The sequence below is a fragment of the Leucoraja erinacea genome, chromosome 29 (genome assembly GCF_028641065.1).
Source record: "Leucoraja erinacea ecotype New England chromosome 29, Leri_hhj_1, whole genome shotgun sequence".
NCBI lineage: Eukaryota > Metazoa > Chordata > Chondrichthyes > Rajiformes > Rajidae > Leucoraja > Leucoraja erinaceus.
Window position 1 is genome coordinate 10109994 of NC_073405.1, and position 22978 is coordinate 10132971.

General features: G+C 42.1%; 2 protein-coding genes across 2 annotated transcripts in view; one reads left to right on the forward strand and one right to left on the reverse strand.

Annotated features, from left to right (window-relative positions):
* Positions 1-2207: 2207 nt before the first annotated feature.
* LOC129711146 (uncharacterized) lies at positions 2208-22628 on the reverse strand. The gene is made up of 4 exons (XM_055658582.1): positions 22396-22628; positions 12504-12705; positions 11892-11958; positions 2208-9145 (listed from the first exon to the last, which is right to left on the reverse strand). The coding sequence occupies exons 1-4, from the start codon at positions 22626-22628 to the stop codon at positions 8775-8777; spliced, it is 873 nt and encodes a 290-aa protein (XP_055514557.1). The 3' UTR covers positions 2208-8774.
* The window catches only part of LOC129711145 (phospholipid-transporting ATPase IC-like), a 108238-nt gene continuing 107780 nt past the window's right edge, over positions 22521-22978 (forward strand). The window contains exon 1 of the mRNA XM_055658577.1: positions 22521-22656. The gene's annotated coding sequence lies outside the window, so the exon portion shown is untranslated. The remainder of the gene's footprint in view (positions 22657-22978) is intronic.

The following is a 22978-nucleotide window of genomic DNA, read 5'->3' on the forward strand; positions in this document are numbered from 1 at the left end:
AAGGAAACTCTTGGTTTTTGCCAGATCCTAGCAGATCTATCCCAGCTATCTCATCCCCCTACAATTTCCCTGAAACCTTAAAACTTGCTCTCTTATATACATATTGATTATTTTACCACTTATCCATTGTAAAGGATAATTTACATAGCCCATTGGACATCTTTGCACTGCACATCTTTGAAATGTGGAAGGAAACCGGAGCACCTGACAGAAATAGACTCGGGCAGAATGAGCAGATTCCACACAGCCAACTCCTGAGGTCAAGTTTCTTGGAACGTGGAGCAGCTGTGCCAACCATTTAACCATTAGTTTTATTAATGTTCCAGTAAATATAGTCAGCAACTGCCCCTCACAAATAAAAGAGAGTTGTTGGCATTACCAGGGGAAAGTCCATCATGGCTTAGCCATGTAAATACTATACGCTCCAAGTAAAGTTCAGATGCAGGCATTGAGAGTCACACTTCATATCCTAAAGCCTTTACAGCTATCTCTGAAGTGCAAACCAGTAGCTTGATTTGGATTTTCTCAAACTGCCTGGATGAATACAACTCCAACAACCATCCAGCAGCTCACCCAATGTCATGAACACTCATTTTAAGTTTAGGTTTTTTATTGTCACATGTACTGAGGTACAGTGAAAAGCCTTGTTTTGCATGCAATCCAAACAGATCAGATATACCATAATAGATACAATCAGTTTAGACTCAAGTGCAGTAGATAGAGCAAAGGGCTGGATGCAGAGTGCAGAATGTAGATCTCAGCATCGTAGCGGATCAGTTCCTTAGACAAAGTCCACTGTCCCGAATGGGGAATCGAAGAGATTTACGAAGGGGAAATCGTGCTTGACTAATCTTCTGGAATTTTTTGAGGATGTAACTAGGAAAATGGGCAAGGGTGAGCCAGTGGATGTAGTGTACTTGGACTTTCAGAAAGCATTTGATAAGGTCCCACATAAAGGATTAATGGGCAAAATTAGGGCACATGGTATTGGGGGTAGAGTGCTGACATGGATAGAAAATTGGTTGGCAGACAGGAAACAAAGAGTAGGGATTAACGGGTCCCTTTCAGAGTGGCAGGCAGGGTCTAGTGGGGTACTGCAAGGTTCGGTGCTGGGACCGCAGCTATTTACAATATACATCAATGATTTAGATGAAGGGATTCAAAGTAACATTAGCAAATTTGCAGATGACACAAAGCTGGGTGGCAGTGTGAACTGTGAGCAGGATGCTATGAGAATGCAGGGTGACTAGGACAGGTTGGGTGAGTGGGCAGATGTGAAAAAGTTACTTTTATAACAACTAAACAGGTTAGCTTCTTAATAAACAGACAACACACAAACTGTTTGGTAGACCAGTTCAAATCTTTACTTATTATCGGCCGATGGAAGGGAGGGAGAACTCCAGTCAAGTGACCAATGTAGACACTTCACCGTCCTCATCCACTTCTCTGAACAACAGAATTACATTGCATTATATAGTGTTTTTTTGTCACCTTAGCACATTCCACAGACATTAGTCATGGTCAGAGGTACAGGAAAAGGCATCACATCAAAGGCATTTTGTCACAATCCCTTAGATCAGTCTAGCTTCTGCTCTCGTCACCTCCTCCCTCATAAACATAGGACACTTGGTTTACGACATCTTACATCCAATACATCAAAGAGATCTAGCTAGCTCCTCTCCCTCTCTCGTCACTTGGCCCCTCATAAACATGGAACACTTGGTTTACGACATCTTACATCAAAGAGATCACTCTAGCTCCTTCTCTGCTTGTCACTTGGGAGACAATGTTATAGTATTTATTATCTCACACACCACAACCTGAGGCAAGCCTAATTTGAGACTAAATATAAGCTGTAAGCTAGCCCAGAAACCAATTTAATATCTTCTTATAATTTTAACCAAAATTTGACTTTATCAGATGCATGGCAGATGCAGTTTAATGTGGATAAAATGTGAGGTTATCCACTTTGGTAGCAAAATCAGGAAGGCAGATTATTATCTAAATGGTGTCAAGTTGGGAAAAGGGGAAGTACAATGGGATCTGGGGATCCTTGTTCACCAGTCAATGAAAGCAAGCGTGCAGGTACAGCAGGCAGTGAAGAAAGCGAATGGCATGTTGGCCTTCATAACGAGAGGAGTTGAGTATAGGAGCAAAAAGGTCCTTCTGCACTTGTATAGGGCGCTAGTGGGTATTGTGTGCAGTTTTGGTCCCCTAATTTGAGGAAGGATATTCTTGCTAATGAGGGAGTGCAGCGTAGGTTTACAAGGTTCATTCCCGGGATGGCGGGTCTGTCATATGCTGAGAGAATAGAGCGGCTGGGCTTGTATACTCTGGAGTTTAGAAGGATGAGAAGGGATCTTATTGAAACATATAAGATTATTAAGGCTTTGGACACGCTAGATCAGGAAACATGTTCCTGATGTTGGGGGAGTCCAGAACCAGGGGCCACAGTTTAAGAATAAGGGCTAAGCCATTTCGAAAGGAGATGAGGAAACACTTTTTATCACAGAGAGTTGTGAGTCTGTGGAATTCTCTGCTTCAGAGGGCGGTGGAGGCCGGTTCTCTGGATGCTTTCAAGAGAGAGCTAGATAGGGTTCTTAAAGATAGCGGAGTCAGGGAATATGGGGAGAAGGCAGGAACGGGGTACTGATTGGGGATGAGCAGCCATGATACATTGAATGGCGTTGCTGGCTCGAAGGGCCAAATAGCTTACTCCTGCACCTATTGTCTATTGTCTATTGACCTAAATTACGGAAGGACTGTTCAGCAGCCTGATAACGGAGGGGAAGAAGCTGTTCCTGTGTCTGATGGTGTGCGCATAAAAGTCTCTGTACCTTCTGCACATCAGGAACGGGGAGAAGACGGAATGACTGGGGTTGGACAGGTCTTCGATTATGTTGGCTGTTTTTCCAAGGCAGCTTGGTGTAGATAGAATCAAAGGTGGGAAATCTGGTCTGTGTGATGGACTGAGCTCCATCTACAACTCTCAGCATTCCTTCTATCACCAGATCATCGTGGTTGCAGTATGTAAGCACCTCTGAAATGCACTGCAATTATACTTACAATATACAATATATAATTATACAATTATACTGACAGCTGTTCCCCCACCCATTGCATCTACCACAAAGAAACCACAACCTGTTATACTGCAATAGGTACAGCCTGCCACCTTGAGAATGCCTCTATTATTCCTGCACTTTGCTTTCTTTCTGTTAAACCAGTTCTCAGTCCATGCTGGTATAATATCTCCACTTCAAGACTCAAAATTGTTTTATTGTCATATATCCCAGATGGAACAATGAAATTCTTGCTTGCAGCAGCACAACAGAATACGTAAACATCATACACTGTAAACAATATAATAAATGAGAAAAAAAAAATCAGTTTTTGTATACACACACATATGCATACGCACACATGAAAACAAACAAGCAGAAGGATGAGGGGAGATTTTATTGAGGTGTATAAGATCATGAGAGGAATAGATCGGGTAGATGCGCAGAGTCTCTTGTCCAGAGTAGGTGAATCGAGGACCAGAGGACATGAGTTCAAGGTGAAGGGGAAAAGATTTAATAGGAATCCGAGGGGTAACTTATTCACACAAAGGGTGGTGCCTGTATGGAACAAGCTGCCAGAGGAGATAGTTGAGTCTGGGACTATCCCATCGTTTAAGAAACAGCTAGACAGGTACATGGATTGGACAGGTTTGGAACGATATGGACCAAGCGCAGGCAAGTGGGACTAGTGTAGCTGGGACATTGTTGATCGGTGTGGGTGAGTTGGGCTGAAGGGCCTGTTTCCACACTGTATCACTCTATGATTCTAAGAGTGCAATTATAACAATAGTCTATGTAGTTCAGAGCTTATTTGAGGTTGTAGTGTTTAGTAGCCTAATGGCTGTAGGGAAGAAGCTGAACATTACAGTTTTCCCAATTGTACGTGTTGTAAACTTGTTTCAATCACATTTGAAATATCCAATATATTTGACTGAGCCTTTTAGCAAGTCATTGTGGGCTCTTCGGCTGTCGTTGGTGGCTCTGATTTGTTCTGTTCCTTTTCGTACCTCTGATTTCCCTCTCCCCTGACTATCAGTCTGAAGAAGAGTCACTATTCGTTTTCTCCAGAGATGCTGCCTGACACGTTGCATTACTTCAGCAAGTTGTGTCCATCTTCAGTGTAAACCAGCATCTGCATTTCCTCCCTGCACAGATTGTTGCCTTCATTTTCTTTAATTCCTGAGTTCAGGGCATATATCTGTGATTGTGTGTGTGTGTGTGGGTGTTTTTATTTGGACATCTGAACAATTTATACCTTTGCATCTCAATATTTCAACTATAAATCAAATTTTCGGGAATCCTGACACACCTTGCACAACACTCTAAATGATCGGAGTGGGGAACTGTGCAGCTGAGATACAGTGCATTGAGAAAGTATTCAGACCCCTTCACTTTTTCCACATTTTGTCACATTACAGCCTTATTCTAAAATTGATTACAGTCATTTTTTTTAATCATCAATCTACGCACAATACCTCATAATATAAAAGCGAAAACAGGTGTTTAGTAATTTTTGCAAAATAATTAAAAAGAAATAACTGAAATACCACATTTAAGTAAGTATTCAGACCCTTTGCTGTGACTCTCAAAATTGAGCTTCGGTGCATCCTGTTTCCATTGATTATCCTTGAGATGTTTCTACAACTTGATTGGAGTCCACAAGTGGTAAATTAAATTGATTGTACATGATTTGGAAAGGCACACACCTGTCTATATAAGGTCCCACAGTTGACAGTGCATGTCAGAGCAAAAACCAAGCCATGAAGACGAAGGAATTGTCTGTAGACCTCCGATACAGGATTGTGTTGAGACACAGATCTGGGGAAGGGTATAAAACATTTTTTGCAGCATTGCAGGGCCCGAAGAGCACAGTGGCCTCCGTCATTCTTAAATAGAACTTTGAAACCACCAGGACTCTTCATAGAGCTGGCCGCCTGGCCAAACTGAGCAAAAGGGGGAGAAGGGCCTTGGTCAGGGAAGTGTCCAAGAACCCGATGGTCACTCTGACAGAGCTCCAGAGTTCCTTTGTGGTGATGGGGGAAACTTCCAGAAGGACAACTATATCTGCAGCACTCCACCAATTAGGCCTTTATTGTAGAGTGGCCAGACAGAAGCCACTCTTCAGTAAAAGGCACATGACAGCCCGCTTGGAGTTTGCCAAAAGGCACCTAAACAAGATTCCCTGGCCTGATGAAACCAAGATTGAACTCTTTGGCCTGAATGTCAAGTGTCACGTCTGGAGGAAACCAGGCACCGCTCAATATCTGGCCAATACCATACCTACGGTGAAGCATGGTGGTGGCAGCATCATGCTGTGGGAATATTTTTCAGCGGCAGGAACTGGGAGACTAGTCAGGATCGAGGGAAAGATGAACGGAGCAAAGTACAGAGAGATCCTTGATGAAAACCTGCTCCAGAGCGTTCAAGACCTCAGACTGGGGCGGTGGTTCACCTTCCAACAAGACAACGACCCTATGCACACAGCCAAGATAACGCAAGAGTGGCTTTGTGACAAGTCTGTGAATGGCCGTAAGGGGCCCAGCCAGAGCCCGGACTTGAACCCGATCAAATATCTCTGGAGGGACCTGAAAATAGTTGTGTATCAACACTCCCCATCCAGAAGAATGGGAGAAATTACGCAAATACAGGTGTGCCAAACTTGTAGCGTCATATCCAAGAAGACTTGAGGTTGTAATCACTGCCAAAGGTGCCTCAATAAAGTACTGAGTAAAGGGTCTGAATACTTATGTAAATATGATATTTCAGTTATTTATTTTTAATTATTTTGCAAAATTTTCTAAACACCTATTTTCGCTTTTTTATTGTCGGCTATTGTGTGTAGATTGCTGATAAAAAAATGAATTTAATCCATTTTAGAATAAGGATGTAACGTAACAAAATGTGGAAGAAGTGAAGGGGGCTGAATACTTTCTGAATGCAATGTAAGTAGAGATAAGCACACAACTTCCTCTTTGGCATCTGTGCAAATCATATTCAGCTGTTTGATTTAGAGTATCTCATTGTTTTATACCCTGGACAGATGCCAACAATCACTACAGCGGAAATTCAATTAATCCGCTATTTGATCATTCAGAATTCCCAATGGTACAATATTTGGATATTCAGGTAACATTTTCTCCATACTCTTCCAACTCACCGAGGCCCAGCTTCTCACGCTTCCTTCCGATTCTCTGTAGCCCTGGTCCCTGACTCCAGTCCAACTTGCTGGGTCTCTGCTTCCTCCGCTGACTTTCACTTCCTTAGACCTGTATTTCTATGATCCATTCCATCCACAGGGGCCCCAATTCCTGCCTTCCTTTCCATTCAAGAGAGCCCTGGTTCCTGCACATCCTTTCGACTCACTTGGACCCTATTTCCGACGTTCTCCTTAAACTAGCCAAGGTTCTGTTTGCTGTCTAAAGAGTCTGAAGAAGGGTCCCGACCCAAAACGTCGCCTATCTATGTTCTCCACAGATGCTGCCTGAGCTGCACGGTTACTCCAGCACTTTGTATCTTTTTGTGTATTACCAGCATTTGCAGTTCTTTGTGTCTTGTGTTTGCTGTGTTCTCACCTCACTAGTTTCCCTGCAATATTTATTATAGTAGCGTGTAACATCTGAACAAAAACATTTTAGGTGTTAACAGGAATAACCTCTAATAGTCCAGAAAATCTGTTAGTCTGGCACTGTCAAAGTCCCGAGTATACAAAACATGTTAGATATAAATAAAATGCAGTCAACGGCAAGCTGTTCTTCACCTAAAGATCAAATTGCAATAAATTCTGTGAGCATTAAGAGGAATTTATTTCACAAGTCATTGGAGCAGAATAATGCTATTAGGCCCATCGCGTCTACTCTGCCATTCAATCATGGCTGATCTATCTTTCCCTTTGGTGAATCTGTAGAATTCATTGCTTAGATGGTTGTGGAGGCAGGAAAGAAGGCAAGAAAATGAAGTGGATAGGTAAAAATAAACCAGTCATGACCAAATGGTGGAGTAGACTTGGTGGGCTGAATGACTCAATTCTGATCCTATGTCTAATGAGCATGTAACTACATAAACCTGAAGTCACAATCTTTCTTACAATATATTTCCCTGCATTAATTTCAAAGGTAGACAATCCATAATGAAGAGAAGTGGGAATAATCTGTCACAAAAGGTATAATAACGCACACAGAATGATTGAACTAGTTGACAGAATTGATCCTAAGTTACAATTCAAAATGAACTGGATCAAGTATGCAGCAGAGTTAAAAGACCAGGTTCAGTCACAATCATTTAATGAAAAGTCATACATGGTATTTTTCTGTGAGGCAAGAATATGTGTAATAGCTCATTTAATAGTTTATTTGCATATAATAATCATGTAGTTTTATATTATAGTGTAATTCATAATACCATAGCATAAGAAAAATATCTTCCATTCAATCTTGTAAATCCATACTGAATTTGGAAAACTACGTATTTGGAAAAATTGATACTTTTAAATTTCTACAAAGTTTTTTTGATGAAATGAGGGGAACAAACCATATATCCTCCAACAAAAGCTAACATATATTTAACATACTTTACAACATTGTTTTATAAAGTACTGCTAATGCATGCATGACGTATGGTTGCACAAAGAATTCATTAACCATTGATCTGAATTTTTCCGGCATTTCATAGTTACGATTTAAATGTTCAACAGCTACAGTTTAATGCTCCATTCATTGACCATAATCTGCTTGCTGAACTAGTTATTTAATATAAGATCATTAGAATTATCTTGCCCCTGATTTAGATTGTGACGGAATTTGACCGCGGATCCTAGCCCTTAACAACCCTTGTTTTAATGGAATCAAAATGAACTGTTAAAGTTCCAGTGGGGATGAGCTGGCACAAAGTACAAATACAACATTTACTGCAAATGGCATTTCGACAGGTACATGGGCAGGAAGGGGTTAGAGAGATATGGGTCAAACACAGGCAGGCGGGACTGGTGTAGATGGGGCAGCTTGGTTGGCATGGGCAAGTTGGGCCGAAGGGCCTGTTTCCATGCTGTATGACTCTATATTCATACGGAGTCTGTATAGAAAGCTAAACGATGGGTTTATTAATTTCAACGCACAGTTCTCAGTGTTTAGTTTTCAAGTACCGATCGTAATAATTCAACTTTGTTTAAAACATGATAGAATTATAGAAAATTATGAGAGACAGATAAGGTAGACAGTCAGAACCTTTTTTCCCCAGAGGTGGAAATGTCAAAGGCTAGAGGGCATAGCTTTAAGGTGAGAGGGGAAAAATGTAAAGGAGATGTGCATGGTGAGTTTCTTTACACAGAGGGTGGTGGGTGGCGGCAGACAAGATAGTGGCATTTAGGAGGCTTTGAGATAGGCACATGGACATGTAAGGAATGGAGGGACAGGGATCACATACAGGCAGACATGATTAGTTTATCTTGGAATCATGTTCAGCCCATCCATTGAGGGCCGAAGGGCCTGTTCCTGTGCTGCGCTTTGTCCTGTTGGTTGCGCCGTTTACATTAGCACAATTTCCAGACATATTTATGAATTCCTCAGTACGCTCTTTCCACAAACATTTTTGGGATGAGTTGAAATGTATGAGAACTGACTGATTTTCATTCCATGTCTTTATTTACAGTCAATCTTATGTCACAGACTTGTACTGAGTGTTCATCCTCTCCATATTTTGTATAACTTTAAAAATCCACTATAAATGCCACACCTTTTTCATATATGCTTCTTTAAAACTGTAGTCACTGACATAGTACCCAATATCTGGATGGCTCTTTAAGCTGCAAGCAATGGTGGTTGTTTTAAAATATTCTAGAAACTGATGAGTAATGTTCCGAATTTTAATAATGGTGTCCTCCAATGCAGGCAAGACCCTGCTGATGTACTGCATCCACTCTGGAAGGTTTATTATCCACCAGTCCTGGTCTGGATCGGGCAGAATCGTTGTGCTTGATTCTAACACATGGACAGAGTTTTTGTACAATTCCTCAGAAAGCTCCATGACATCCTTGCAGAACATTTCCAAACAGACCAGTGATTCTGGAAACACACAGAATAAGGACTGCTCTGCAGGGAAACACAAAGAGAAGGTTCTTGTTATAACATGAAACCGGAGAGCAGTTTCAAGATTCCACGCAGTGGAAACTCCTCGGTCAAGCTGTTGTCTATGACAAAATATAAAATTAGCATTGGTTAACATAAGATGTCTTAAATATGAAATCAAAACTGAATTTTTGGAAGAACTCAGCCAGTTTCCCGTGTCTTTGGTTAAGCTGCGTTTGGAATATTGTGTGCAGTTCACAATATTACATTAGACGGATGTGGAGACTTTGGAGAGGGTGCAGGAGAGGTTTACCAGATTGCGGCCTGGATTAGAGAGTATCACCTTATGAGGAGAGGCTGGACAAACGTGGAGCACTGGAGGCTGAGGGGAGACCTGATAGAAGTATATAAAAATTATGCAAGGCAAAGATAGAACAGTCAGAACCTTTTTCCTCAGATGGAACAGTCAAGTCAAGTCACTTTTATTTATATAGCACATTTAAAAAACAACTCTCATTGGCCAAAGTGCTTTACATTGGTGGAGGTACTAACTTTATACAACAGTGGTTCATAGCTTAAGTACATATATGAATACAGACATATAGCCCTCACTCAGAGGATGTCAAGAAAGGCTTGAGAGTAAAGATGAGTTTTAAGTCTCAACTTAAAGGAGTCGATGGAGGGGGCAGTTCTGATGGGAAGAGGGATGCTGTTCCACAGACTAGGAGCTGCAACCGCAAAGGCGCGGTCGCCCCCGAGCTTATTCCTAGACCGCGGGATGCTCAGTAACCCCAAGTCGGCCGATCTGAGGGACCTGGAGGTGGTGTGGTGGGTAAGCAGACTTTCAAAGACTAGAGGGCATAATTTTAAGGTAAGAGGGCAAAGTTTAAAGGAGATGTGTGGGGCAGGTTTTGTATGAAGAGAATGGCGGTTGCTTGGAATATGCTGCCAGGGATACTGGTGGAGACAGATATATCAGTGGCATTTAAGAGGCGTTTGGATAGGAACGAGGATATACTGGGAATGGAGGGATATGGATCACGTACAGGCAGAGATTAGTTTAATTTAGCCTTGTGTCTGCCATGGGCATGGTGGGCTGAAGGGCCTGTTCCTGTGCTGTACTGATCTATATTCCAAGTCCTATCTGCAATTGTATTTGTTTTCCACATCTTTAGTCCTTAGCTTGCAGCTTACCAAAGACCATTCTGAACAATTATTAGATTTTCTCCACCAACTTTTTGAACTGTCTTTTTTTCCGCTGAGTACATTTCCCTTTTCCACAAGGGTTTCGCCCCGAAACGTTGCCAATTTCCTTCGCTCCATAGATGCACCCGCTGAGTTTCTCCAGCATTTTTGTGTACCTTCCCTTTTCCACAACCTCTATACTTTTTTCCATTCTGATCCTTCACCAAGTATACAACTTCCTCTCCTGTCTACCTTAACCCTCGTATTTCTGTTCCCATTAGACCCTTCCAAAGCACAAACCCCACCTCCACTCTCTGGACTCTTGCAGCAAAGTTACAGTAAGTTGTGACTTTCCGATTATTCTCGGATTGTAAGTCTTCTTGCAGGTGGAGTAATACGATGATGGCTCGTCTCCCACACAAACTATGAGAAGCTTTTGTAAGGACTCTTCAGGCTGCTGGTTCACTGATCTCCTGTCTTGCTTTGCTAGCCAGAACCCTCATATGAGAGTGAAATCCAAATATCGGCCAGTCGTGAAGAAAATGGTGCCGTAACCATTGACTTTCAGCTGACTAGAAAAAGACATGTGACTAGAAAAAAACAAGCTCATAGTTGGTATGATTGTACTGACTGGCTGTCTCTGACAACTAGGGGCAGCACAGTGGCGCAGTGGTAACTGGCTTACAGCGCCAGAGACCCGGGTTCGATCCTGACTATGGGTGCTGTCTGTACGGAGTCTGTACAGAGTTTGTACGTTCTCCCTGTGACTGCGTGGGTTTTCTCTGGGATTTGCAGGTCTGCAGTTTAATTGGCTTCAGTAAAAATTGTAAATTAACCATAGTATGTAGGTTCGGGTTAGGGTACAGGGATTGTTGGTCGGCGTGGATTCGGTACGCTGAAGGGCCTGTTTCCACGCTGTATTTCTAAACTAAACTAAATTAGATCACCCCAAAGTGAAAGCGTGCGAGGCTTTAGAATAAAAGGGAGGCCATTTAAGATTGAGGTGAGAAAAAACTTTTTCACCCAGAGAGATGTGAATTTGTGGAATTCCCTGCCACAGAAGGCAGTGGAGGCCACATCGCTGGATGGATTTAAGATGGAGTTAGATAGAGCTCTAGAGGCTAGTTGAATCAAGGGATATGGGGAGATGGCAGGCACAGGTTATTGATTGGGGACGATCAGCCATGATCGCAATGAATGCCGGTGCTGGCTCGAAGGGCAGAATGGCCTCCTCCTGCACCTATTTTCTGTGTTTCTTGGTTTCTATCTTTCCCCCGGGATGCAAGCGGAAGCCTCCACGTGGTGCATCTCGGGCAATGCCGACGACAGAAACTGTACCACAGTGACTGACTGAAGTAGTCAATTCTGCAACCACGAGGAAGAAGAATCTTTCCCCCCTTGTACCCCACAACCACTGGGTACCACAGGGACTGGAGTAATTGGTAGAAAGAGTAAATAATGTTATATTGCTCAATAGTTTTGACTCTCCAAAAAGGAGACTCTTTGTTAGTCCATATGGACTGGTGCCTGCAGTTTCGCGAGAGAAAAGGCAATCACTATAAAGGGAAACAAAACATGAACATACCAGCATTGGATTTAGAAACGCAGCTCCCAACATTCCTACTTTCTTTGTTGTGCATATGTATCAATTCCTGTCATGAATAAAGAAAGAAGGTTGTAAATTATTTAGTCTAAGGGTAAAGTTAAGAAATTTATGTTTGCAGAGTGAGTATATACAGAAAATAGCAGATCAGGAAGCATCTGTGCAGGGAATGGATAGGCGATATGTCAGTTCAGGCTTAAAGCCTCCACAGATGCAGCCTGACCCATTGAGTTCCTGCAGCACTATGTGTTTTGCTTAATATTCCAGCATCTACAATTCCTTGTGTCTATACCCTTTTTCAGTAAGAACTCTTTCATCTTTTGGCTGGTCAGCTTGACTGAAGCATCAGCTGATCAATAGATATTCCCCTAGAACCCATGAGAGAATGAAATTAACCTCAGGGAAGGGATAATCAATACCATTGGATTGCTGCAACCTACTTTTTTTGTGGTCAGTTATATGCGCCATCTCTTTACTGCTGACAGGGTGATGTGCACCAACATTTTTACATTGTGTACAGGTGCAATGCAAAGAATTTAAGTCAGTGGTGCTGTAGATGCAATGCAAAGAGTTTAGTCAGTGGTGCTTGTTTACCTCGGTGGTGACTGCTGCATGCCGTAGTGTCCATTTTTGTAAATATATAAATTCAGAGATAAACTTCACATGCTGCTGCTCAATAGAATTTAGTTCGATTACAGCAACACCTTTTTGATGGAGCTCATACACTTTCCCACTCCAGGTCCGTCGAAGAGAGGTGATACCATTGGTTGCTTCCGCTGACTCGGTACCATTCCATCTACGGTGAAAGCAGAAAACAGTGTCCAATTTCAGGGAAATTTAATGGTTAGAAATTCACAGGAAATTATTTCCCTTTCCGAATTCGTTTCCCATTGATCAAAAGGACAATTAAACATTTTTGTCTTATCAGGTTCACTGGACCATGAACCAAAGAAAGCACGAACATTCATTGTTCTTTATCTCTACATCATTGTCTATATCTCTCGTTTCCCTTTCCCGTGACTTTCAGTCTGAAGAAAGGTCTCGACCCGAAACGTCACCCATTCCTTCTCTCCAGAGAAGCTGCCTTTCCCCGCTGGGTTACTCCAGCTTTTTGTGTCTAACTTCAGTTTAAACCAGCATCTGCAGTTCCGTCCTACGCAATATACAAATATGGGTTGGTTGGAACACAGAACAGTATGACACAGGAACAGGTCCCATGGCCCACAATATCCATGCGCCTGTCTGAAAGTGTTTTAAATGACACCATTGTGTCTGCCTCCATCACCACCCTTGGCAGTGTATTCCAGGCACCAAGCACTCTCTGCAAAAACATACCTTGCACATCTCTTTTAAACTTTGCTTCGTTTCATTCAAGAGGGGAAAAAAAGTTAGTAACAGATTAACTACAATATTTTTCCCAAACCGAAACGTCACCAATCCATTTTCTCCAGAGATGCTGTCTGACCCACTGAGTTAAACCAGCATTTTGTATCAATCTTTGGTACTAACCACCATCTGCATTTCCTTTTTATTACATTATTGTACATTATAAAATAACATCCATGTCCATTATGTTTATGGACCTGTTATGCTGCTGCAATTAACAATTCCATTCTTCCATAGTCGGTACATATGACAATTATATACTCTTGACCTTTCTTGATTCTCTTGATTCTTGACGTAGCAGACATTAAGACCAAGATAAGACGCGATAATTTTTAAGTACTTAATACCTGGAAGCTACAAGATGGCACAGTCTTTATGTACAGTTTCCAAAGAAATCGACTCAATCGTTGCTCTCTTTTACACATGTATAATTGTGCTTTTGTGTGGTATGATTTTACACGATTTATGCAAAACTAAGCCTTTCACTGTATCTTTTTGTAAGTGACAATATGCTTCCTAAATTAGTACATTATAAAAATAATTTAAAAATGACAGCATTGATTAGTTAGAATTAAGCTTTCATGTAGAACATAGAATAGAACAGAACAGCATAGGAACAGACCCTTTGGCCCATGATGCCTGCTGAACATGACGCCAACTCTCACCTGCCCACACATAATCCATATCTCTCCATTCCCTGCACATCCATGTGCCTATCCAAAGGCCTGTTAAACATTATCGTATCTGCCTCCACCACCACCTCTAGCAGCCCGATCCAGGCACTCACCACCTTCTGTGTAAAATAAACTTCCCTGCATACCTCCACTCACCCTAAAGCTGTGCCCTCCAGTATTTGATATTTCCATCCTGGGGAAAAAATGATTCTCTTCATCCTATCTATTCCTCTTATAATTTTGATATACTTATATCAAGTCTCCCCTCAACCTCCGTTGTTCCAGAGAAAGCGATCCAAATCTCTCCAACCTCTCCCTGTAGCTAATAGCCTCTAATCCAGGCATCATAGAAACATAGAAAATAGGTGCAGTAGTAGGCCATTCGACCCTTCGAGCCTGCACCGCCATTCAATATGATCATGGCTGATCATCCAAAAATGTTTTCCTCATCTCGGTCCTAAAAGATTTCCCCCTTATCCATAAACTGTTACCCCTTGTTCTGGACTTCCCCAACATCTGGAACAATCTTCCTGCATCTAGCCTGTCCAACCCCTTAAGAATTTTGTAAGTTTCTATAAGATCCCCCCTCAATCTTCTAAATTTTAACGAGTACAAACCGAGTCTATCCAGTCTTTCTTCATATGAAAGTCCTGACATCCCAGGATGGTAAGTGTCATGGAAGGATGAAGAAATAATTCTGGTTAGTGTCCTCCGCACCCTTTCCAAAGCTTCCACGACGTCCGTGTAATGGGGTGACTAGAACTGCGTGCAATGCTCCTAATGCGGCCGAACTAAAGTACTACATCATCTCAGGATCCCTCAAGCTACACATTTATATCAGACTTTGAAAATGCCATTCTGTAACATTCAAAGGTACATTAACCAGAAAATGATAACATTCCAATTCTTGTTTAAGAATTCAGTGAAACACCGACTCAGGGCTGTATTATCATCACAAATTATGTTTGTCACTATAACAGACTATGAAAGACTATAAATGAAGATGTCTTGACTGGCTTAAGTGATTTGTGAAAGTTGGGGTAAAAAGGTGATTATATTGGATTTACAGATCTATAAAAGTTAATTTCATCAAAATATATTCAACAGTTTGCAGGGTGGTGAAACCTAATCCAGATCATGAATAGCAAGCAGCAGCAACGGTGTACTTAGCTAGAGCAAAAAGAGATTAAGTTATTCAGGCAGAGGTGATCTTTCACAGCGATCTCATATTACATAGCTCGTATCTAGGCCACTGCTTTGGGGCACAGAATCAGCCTGAATAGGTAAGAAAAATGACGATTGAATCTGCGGGTAAATTGATGGAGGATGTTTGTGCGGAGAGACCCTGGGAAGTTTTTGTAAGGAAAGACTCTGGAAAGTAATTATAATAAGGTTCAACAAATGTCAGAAAACTATTAATCCCTCTGATTATTGTGGAGATGGCTAGTGGGAAAACAAAACGCTGACCAGAGCTAAACAATGAGAACTATATTCTGCACTTGTGTGGGAAGGAATTACAGATGCTGGTTTACACTGAAGATGGATACAAAAAGCTGGAGTAACTCAGAGGGTCAGGCAGCATCCCTGGAGAATGTCCAGCTTGATACACCACCTATTAATTTTCTTCAGAGATGCCGTCTGATCCGCTGAGTTACTCCAGCTTTTTGTGTCTATTTTCTGCACTTTGTACCTTTCCATTCGCTCTATCTATTGTACTTGAGTTCAGTCTGATTGTATTTATGTGTAATGTTATCTGATTCGATTGGATTGTATACAAAATAAAGTTTTTGCTGTGCTTCATTCAGTACACATGACAATAACAAACCGAAACCTAAATCTAGAAGAAACAAGTTGATTATTTCATCCCTAAATACGAATTGGAATATCTGCAGATGAAACTGAAGAGTGATAACTTCTGATGCGAAATGTAAATGAATAATCCAATAAAGGATAACATTTACGATGAAGTTAATTCCAGCTGGAAGATGTAATGCCATACAAAGGTTTTTATCACAAACGTTAATGTGGATTAGAATTAATAATGATAATATTCAGTTCTGGGTCTAAAAGCCTCAAAAATTAGCAATAAAATTCTATGGATTATCAACTCTTTAAAATAAATTGTTGAAAGGCTAGGATGTTATCATTCTACTAAAATACTTTTACTGATGATCACGGGTTGTCATCCAAATCATTGGATTTAACGAGCACAACTATGTTCGGTAAGTAGTTCCAATTACAGTTAAAATGTATTCAATAATTGGAATAGTACCTCAAGATGGGAGCATATCTTGCTTTAAAATGACGTATTTCATTTGTTGCATTTGGGTGGCAGAGTGACGCAGCTGGTTGAGCGGCTGCCTCACAGCGCCAAAGATCCGTGTTCAATCCAGACCTTGGGCGCTGTCTGCGTAGATTTTGCACATTCTCCCTGTGACCGTTTGGGTTTCCTGCTTTGGTTTCCTGCCACGGACTTGTACATTAATTGGCCCTCTGTAAAATTGCCCCCAAATGCGTTGGGAGCGGATGCGAAAGGTAACATAGACCTAGTGTGAATGGATGATCACAGGTCAGCATAGACTCAATAGGCCAAAGGGCCTGTTTCCATTCTGTGTTTCTAAAGTAAACATACTGTATGTAGGTGTATTGAAATATTCTTGCACTGGAGTAGGGTTTGGTATAAGTAATTTTCAATTTGTTATAGGTACATTTACATTAATTAAATCCCAGCTCATTTTCAGACAGAGTCCGCCTGAATGCTAACTCTTACAGAGAGACCCTGATTTTGATAGTCAGCAGATATATGTAGTAAGCTTAGATATACTGTACACTATTGTGGCATTTCCAGAGAATACACAGATATATTTAGGAATATGATACACTGGAAATCGCTGGATGTTAATATTGAAGACTAAATAGCATATTGTGCTAGTCATACAGTGTGGCAACAGGCCCTTTGCCCACACTGGCCAACATGTCCTAGTGTTTCAATCTAATGAGGGAATTTTATAGTATTAAACCAGGTGGTGGTTTCTATTCTTTCACTTTTCTAAAATCCATTGCAGTAAAATTATAAACTGCAAAGAATGTGCGTAAATATATTTTATCCTTTATGTCCATAGCACAGTGGTTAAGCTGTTTAACTAATGACCAGAGATCTGGAATTTCTTTCATTCCTGGAAAGAACACGGCTTAAGCAACATCTCCAACAGCCAAAGTATCGCGCACCAACCATCAACCTGGACACACTGCAGCAGAGCCACTGTCGTGCCGCTGCCGATCGGAACGCCTGTTGATGTTTAGTAGAGAGTAGAGTGTTAATTTGTTCATGATATATGTATTTTTATTTCTATTTATTTTTACTGCGCACTGAATGGACACTGGTTGAGCAACGTTTTTTTGTTTCCTCTGGGTATGTGAGTACTCAGGAAAATGACAATAAAGATATACAATCTCTGGAGAACATGGATAACGATGTTTTGGGTCCCAACCCGATCCATTGCCTATCCATATCCTCCAAAGGTGCTGCCTGACCCACTGAGTTGCTCCAATATTTTGTGTTCTACACAAGATTCCAGCTTCTGCAATCTCTCGTGTCGCTTATCTTTCCAGGAACATGAGTTTGAATTATACCTGGGCATTTAACCAAGTGAATGAATAAATATGGGAGTATGGAATAAAAAATCAGTGTAGCTCTGATACCACAGAATTGCGAAAGAAACAATCATTAATTTCATCCAGGGAAGAAGTTCAGAAGAAGGTCTGAAGAATGGTCCCGCACCGAAATGTCACAAATTATTTTTCTCCAGAGATGATGTCTCACCTGCTGAGTTACTCCAGCAATTTGCGTCTATCTTAAGTAGTTCTCGTGTCTCTTTCCTGGTCTGGCCATACACAACTTCAGACTGACCAGTTTCTCCAAGTTGCTAGAGGCCAGTTTGGAAAGGTCACAGCTGCTCACTGTGTCATCAATCTCCACTTCCCATGAATAAATAAAGATTACAGTGCTTTGGATGTATTCCATAAAATAGCTTCAAGCATAAGCAATGTCAAGTGGGCTCTCTTAAATGGATTCAACATCTCTTAGGCAGACACATAATGCTGGAGTAACTCAGCGGGACAGGCAGGCAGCATCTCTGGAATGGATATCATCCATTCCTTATCTCCAGAGATGCTGCCAGTCCCGCTGAGTTACTCCAGCATTTTGTGTCTATCTTCGATTTAAACAAGCATCTGCAGTTCTTTCCTCTACATCTCTTTGCTTTGGTACACTCTAGAGTTAAATTGGAATATTTGCTGCATTGTAGCATCACTTCACAGATGAGTTTGCAATAAGCCTCTCAAAGCCATTGATGTAAATTGCCATGGCAATGAAACTTCTCACTTGCCCCTACCATGTAATACAGTGTTGCCCCTGGCACCTCAGACAATCATGTTAATCAGGCTTTGACATTTGGTGATGAGTCTAGAGTCAAGAGTATTTAATTGACATATGTACCGAAAACAGGACATTGAAACATTTACTTGCAGCAGCATAATAGGTGTGTAAACAGAGTGCTCACCAATAACATAATAAACATCAATAAATTAAAAAACCCCAATATTATTGCAAAAGTCCTGAAGTCCTTGGTGCAAATACGACAAGTTTGTAGTTCATAATTCAGTTAGTGTCGTTTAATGTTCAGCAGCCGTATGGTTATTAGACGCTATTCTTGAACCTGGTAGTCACTGATTTCAGACTTCCATACCCTCTTCCCAGTATTCAAGAGTGAGTTAGATATAGCTCTTAGGGCTAACGGAATCAAGGGATATGGGGAGAAAGTAGGAACAGGCTACTGATTCTGGATGATCATATTGAATGGCTGTCTCGAAGGGCCGAAATCCTACTCCTGCACCTATTTTCTATGTTTCCCAATGGCAGTAGTGAAATAAGAGGATGGCCAGGGTGGTGTGGATCCTTGATGGTGATGACTGCCTTTTTGAAGCAGAAAATATTTAGATCCTTTCAATAGTGCGGAGAGCAATTCCGGTGATGGACTGGGCAGCGTTCACCACTTTTAGTAATCTCCTTCATACCTTGCCGTTCGAGTTGACGGAACCAAGCTGCGATAGAACCAGTCAATATGACATTGAAGCTATGGGTAAAAAAGCACACCAAAGACCCTACGTCCTCAGTAGACTATGGAAGTCAGGATGACTTCAACCACTCTTACAAACGTCTGTATCTCACCATAGAAAGCACTCTATTGGGATGCGCCACAGCTGAGTTTGGCTACAACTCTGCCCAAGTCCGCAAGGTATTCGAGAGAGTTGTGTATCTCATCCCAGTCCATCACGTAGACCAGACTCCCCACCATCGACTCCATCCTCACTTCACGCTGCAAATAGTGGTTAACTTGATGCTTATTTTTAAAATCTTTTTTTTGCATACTTCCTTCAGTTGTCATTGTGCAAGTACAAACAGTCATCTGTATTTTCAATAGAAGTGAGACACAAGGAACTGTGCAGTCGTAGGAATCTTCAGCAAAAAAAAAAGTGCTGGAGTAACTCAGCAGGTCAGGCAGGTTTTAGTAATTGGGTTTATTTTTGAGATGCTGCCTGACCCTCTCAGTTCCTCCATAACTGTTTATTTAGTTTAGTTTGGAGATACAACACGGAAACAGGCCCTTCAGCCCACCAAGTCTGCACTGACCCGCGATCCCCGCACATTAACACTAGGGACAATTTTACATTTATACCAAAGCCAATTAGCCTACAAACATGTACTTCTTTGGAGTGTGGGAGGAAACTGAACTGCTCGGAGGAAACCCACGCTATCACGGGGAGAACGTACAAACTCCGTACAGATAGCACCCGTAGCCAGGATCGAGCCGGGGTCTCTGGCACCGTAAGCGCTGTAAGGCAGCAACTCTACCGCCGCGCCACCGTGGGGCCCGCTGCGCCATCGTGAGTTTTAAAAAAATAAAAGTAATCCGTTTTGTATATTTGTCTTGCATTTCACATTTTGCTCCATTTACAGCAGGTGTGGCCTGCATTCGGCAGTATTCAAGGCAAAGATCGCATGTGCCACCATAAATGTCAGGTCGTGAAGATTTATATGATTATGTTTGATCCCTGCTGCTATGGATTATGCTTTCTTCGTACAATCTGGAGATGGAATGCAGATATAGAACGTTTGAGTGGCTTGGCCCTGCGCCAAAAAAAAGGTTTAAATGTATCTTTTTAACTGCTAAGCGAAGTTCCATTTGGTACCAACTCAGCACAGGAAACAAGGAGATGGCCTTTAAAATCAAAGATCTTTGTTTAAAATAACCCTCCCATGGCACCTTTTGTAAGGCACTGGGATGAGTCACATTTATCATGCCAACAAAAATGAGCACACCGAAGCTACATTAATCACGAGCCTGTGAAATACTGTGGCAGTAGTCAGGTAGATTGCAATGCCTCAGGAAAAGTAAATGAGAGGAGCTCTGTAACTCTCCTGCATTTATATATGTGGGATTTGTGTCGGAACGCTTCAATCCCAATTATAACCCATTGAACATAGAACAGTACAGCACAGGAACAGGCCCTTTGGCCACAATGTTTGTGTCGAACATGATGCCTAGTTAAACCGATGTCATCTGCCTCTACATGATCCATACCCCACTATTCCCTGCACTTCCATGTGTCTATCCAAAAGCCTCTTAAACACCACTATCGTGCCTGCCTCCACCACCACCACCACTGGCAATGCATTCCACGCCCCCGGGGGGGCAACATGGAGGCACAGCGGTAGAGTTGTTGCCTCACAGCGCCAGAGACCCGTGCACTGTAGTCTGCACAGAGTTTGCATGCTCTCCCTGTGATCGCGTGGGTTTTTTCCGAGTGCTCCAGTTTCCCCCCACATTCCAAAGGCGTGCCGGTTTATATTGGCGTTGTGTGTAGGATAGTGCTGGTGTTTGTGGATCGCTGGTCGGCGCGGACTTGGTGGGCTGAAGGGCCTGTTTCTGTGCTGTATCTCTAAGCTAAACTAAACTGTATCAAAAAAAAACTTTCCCCGCACATCTCCATTAAACTTTCCACCTTTCACCTTATTTCTATTCCCTTAGTGTCGGATATTTTCACCCTGGGAAAAAGGTTCTGACTGTCTACCCTGTCTACTGAAGACACCAATTGAAGTATTATCCAAGAATAACGCACGCCAGAGCTTCATTCTACTATAGCTTCATGCTCTAGATGTCAACTGATCTACATCGGTGAGACCAAGCGGAGGCTGGGCGATCGCTTCGCCGAACACCTCCGCTCGGTCCGCAATAACCAACCTGACCTCCCGGTGGCACAGCACTTCAACTCCCCCTCCCATTCCCCATCCGACCTCTCTGTCCTGGGTCTCCTCCATGGCCAGAGCGAGCAACACCGGAAATTGGAGGAGCAGCACCTCATATTCTCCCATTTATTTTAGCCCTGGCTGTCTCTCCCCATCCTCAGCCCTCGGGCTGTCTCCTCCCATCCCCCAGCCCTCGGGCTGTCTCCTCCTCCTTTTTCCTTCCTTCTCCCCGCCAACCCCCACCAGTCTGAAGAAGGGTTTTGGCCCGAAACGTTGCCTATTTCCTTCGCTCCATGGATGCTGCTGCACCCGCTGAGTTTCTCCAGCATTTTTGTCTACCTTCATTCAATTGTATTGTACTCTATTATTGTAATTCTATTTACAATTGGCATTGTAAAAAAGTGCAAAATTTAGACAATTACTTAGACGGAGCTGTTATAAAACTGCATTTATGAAGAAGCATTGCACGCGTTGGGTCAAAGCCCTAGTTAGTGGCCAATAACTAGCTCACCTCTCGTATATATCGAGCCAATCCAGTCACAACTCTATATCAGCCAAGAGTTCTTTAATTAGCACGCTTCTGCACTTTGCATTAATTTACCATCTGTAGGGTTAATAACCTCGGGGAGTTTAAAATCTCCCCCCACCACCATCAGATATATCAGGTTTTAATTAATATTCGGACAATCGTGTTTGGTTGATGCTTTGGAGATGTGATTTCCAATGCCTCTGGTTCCACTAATGAGTCTCATCCGATCTGTACAAACAGTGGATTAATTCAAAGTCAGAGCACCACCAAAAAAAACACTATTTTGTTACATTGAGTGAACAAAACGCAAGTCTCAATATTTGATTCTGATGCTGAAGAATAAAGGCATCTAGATGATTGATGGACATAGTTTATGAATAATGCCATCTAGATGAGTTATATCCACCACCCCACCCCCATCCCCTCAATCTTATTCAATTTTGTTTTTAAATTCCTGTCTCCTGTCTAGATTTTTTGCAAGCTCAGTGTATTTATATAGTTGCTTCACCTTGGATTACGTTTTTATATAAATGCACAGTCAGGCCACACACACACGCACACACACACACACAACATCGCCAACTCTACCTTCGATACAGACTGACAATATCGCTCAGTGCGTCAGCCCATTTCCATCGGTAATAGAGCAGCAGGATGTTGGAAGGTCGGTGGATCCATTGCTTGGACGCGTTCCCGATGGACTTCAGCAAAATCACAGCATCCCTCCTGGCTGCATTTAACAAGGCTTCGTGACTTTTGATCAAATCCACCGACCAGAGAGACGGGAGTCGGTTTTTGGGGAAATCACACTGGCGCAGCATTCCTGGATGGAGTCATTTGGTGCAAGCGGTGAGTCTGCTACTTTGCTAATCATGCTGCTTTGCCCTTTTTTTTTGTTTTGTTGTTGCAGATAGCAGACACACGTCTGGGTGATTTCAACCCACTCCCCGACGTCACAGTGATGGGGCTTGGCTGTGAAATTATTTCAAAACTTAAATCCCCCCCCCCCCACACCTTCAAGTTATAAATATAGATCAGGTATCATAGCAACAGCAGCTTGCTCGCATATGTAGGGCAGGTCTCCTTGGAAAGTCGCTCGTAACCAGATCGTGACAGCTTGCAAAGCCTTCCATTTAATGCATAGAGATGCAAACAAAAACAGATCTTAATA

Coding starts and splice junctions, on each gene's coding strand:
- LOC129711146 (XM_055658582.1), bottom strand. CDS start 22,628: ATGCTGCGCCAGTGTGATTTCCCCAAAAACCGACTCCCGTCTCTCTGG. Junction 12,706..22,395: donor ATTGTCAGTCTGTATCGAAG/GTAGAGTTGGCG, acceptor CTTTCACCGTAG/ATGGAATGGTACCGAGTCAG. Junction 11,959..12,503: donor ATGCAGCAGTCACCACCGAG/GTAAACAAGCAC, acceptor TATTCATGACAG/GAATTGATACATATGCACAA.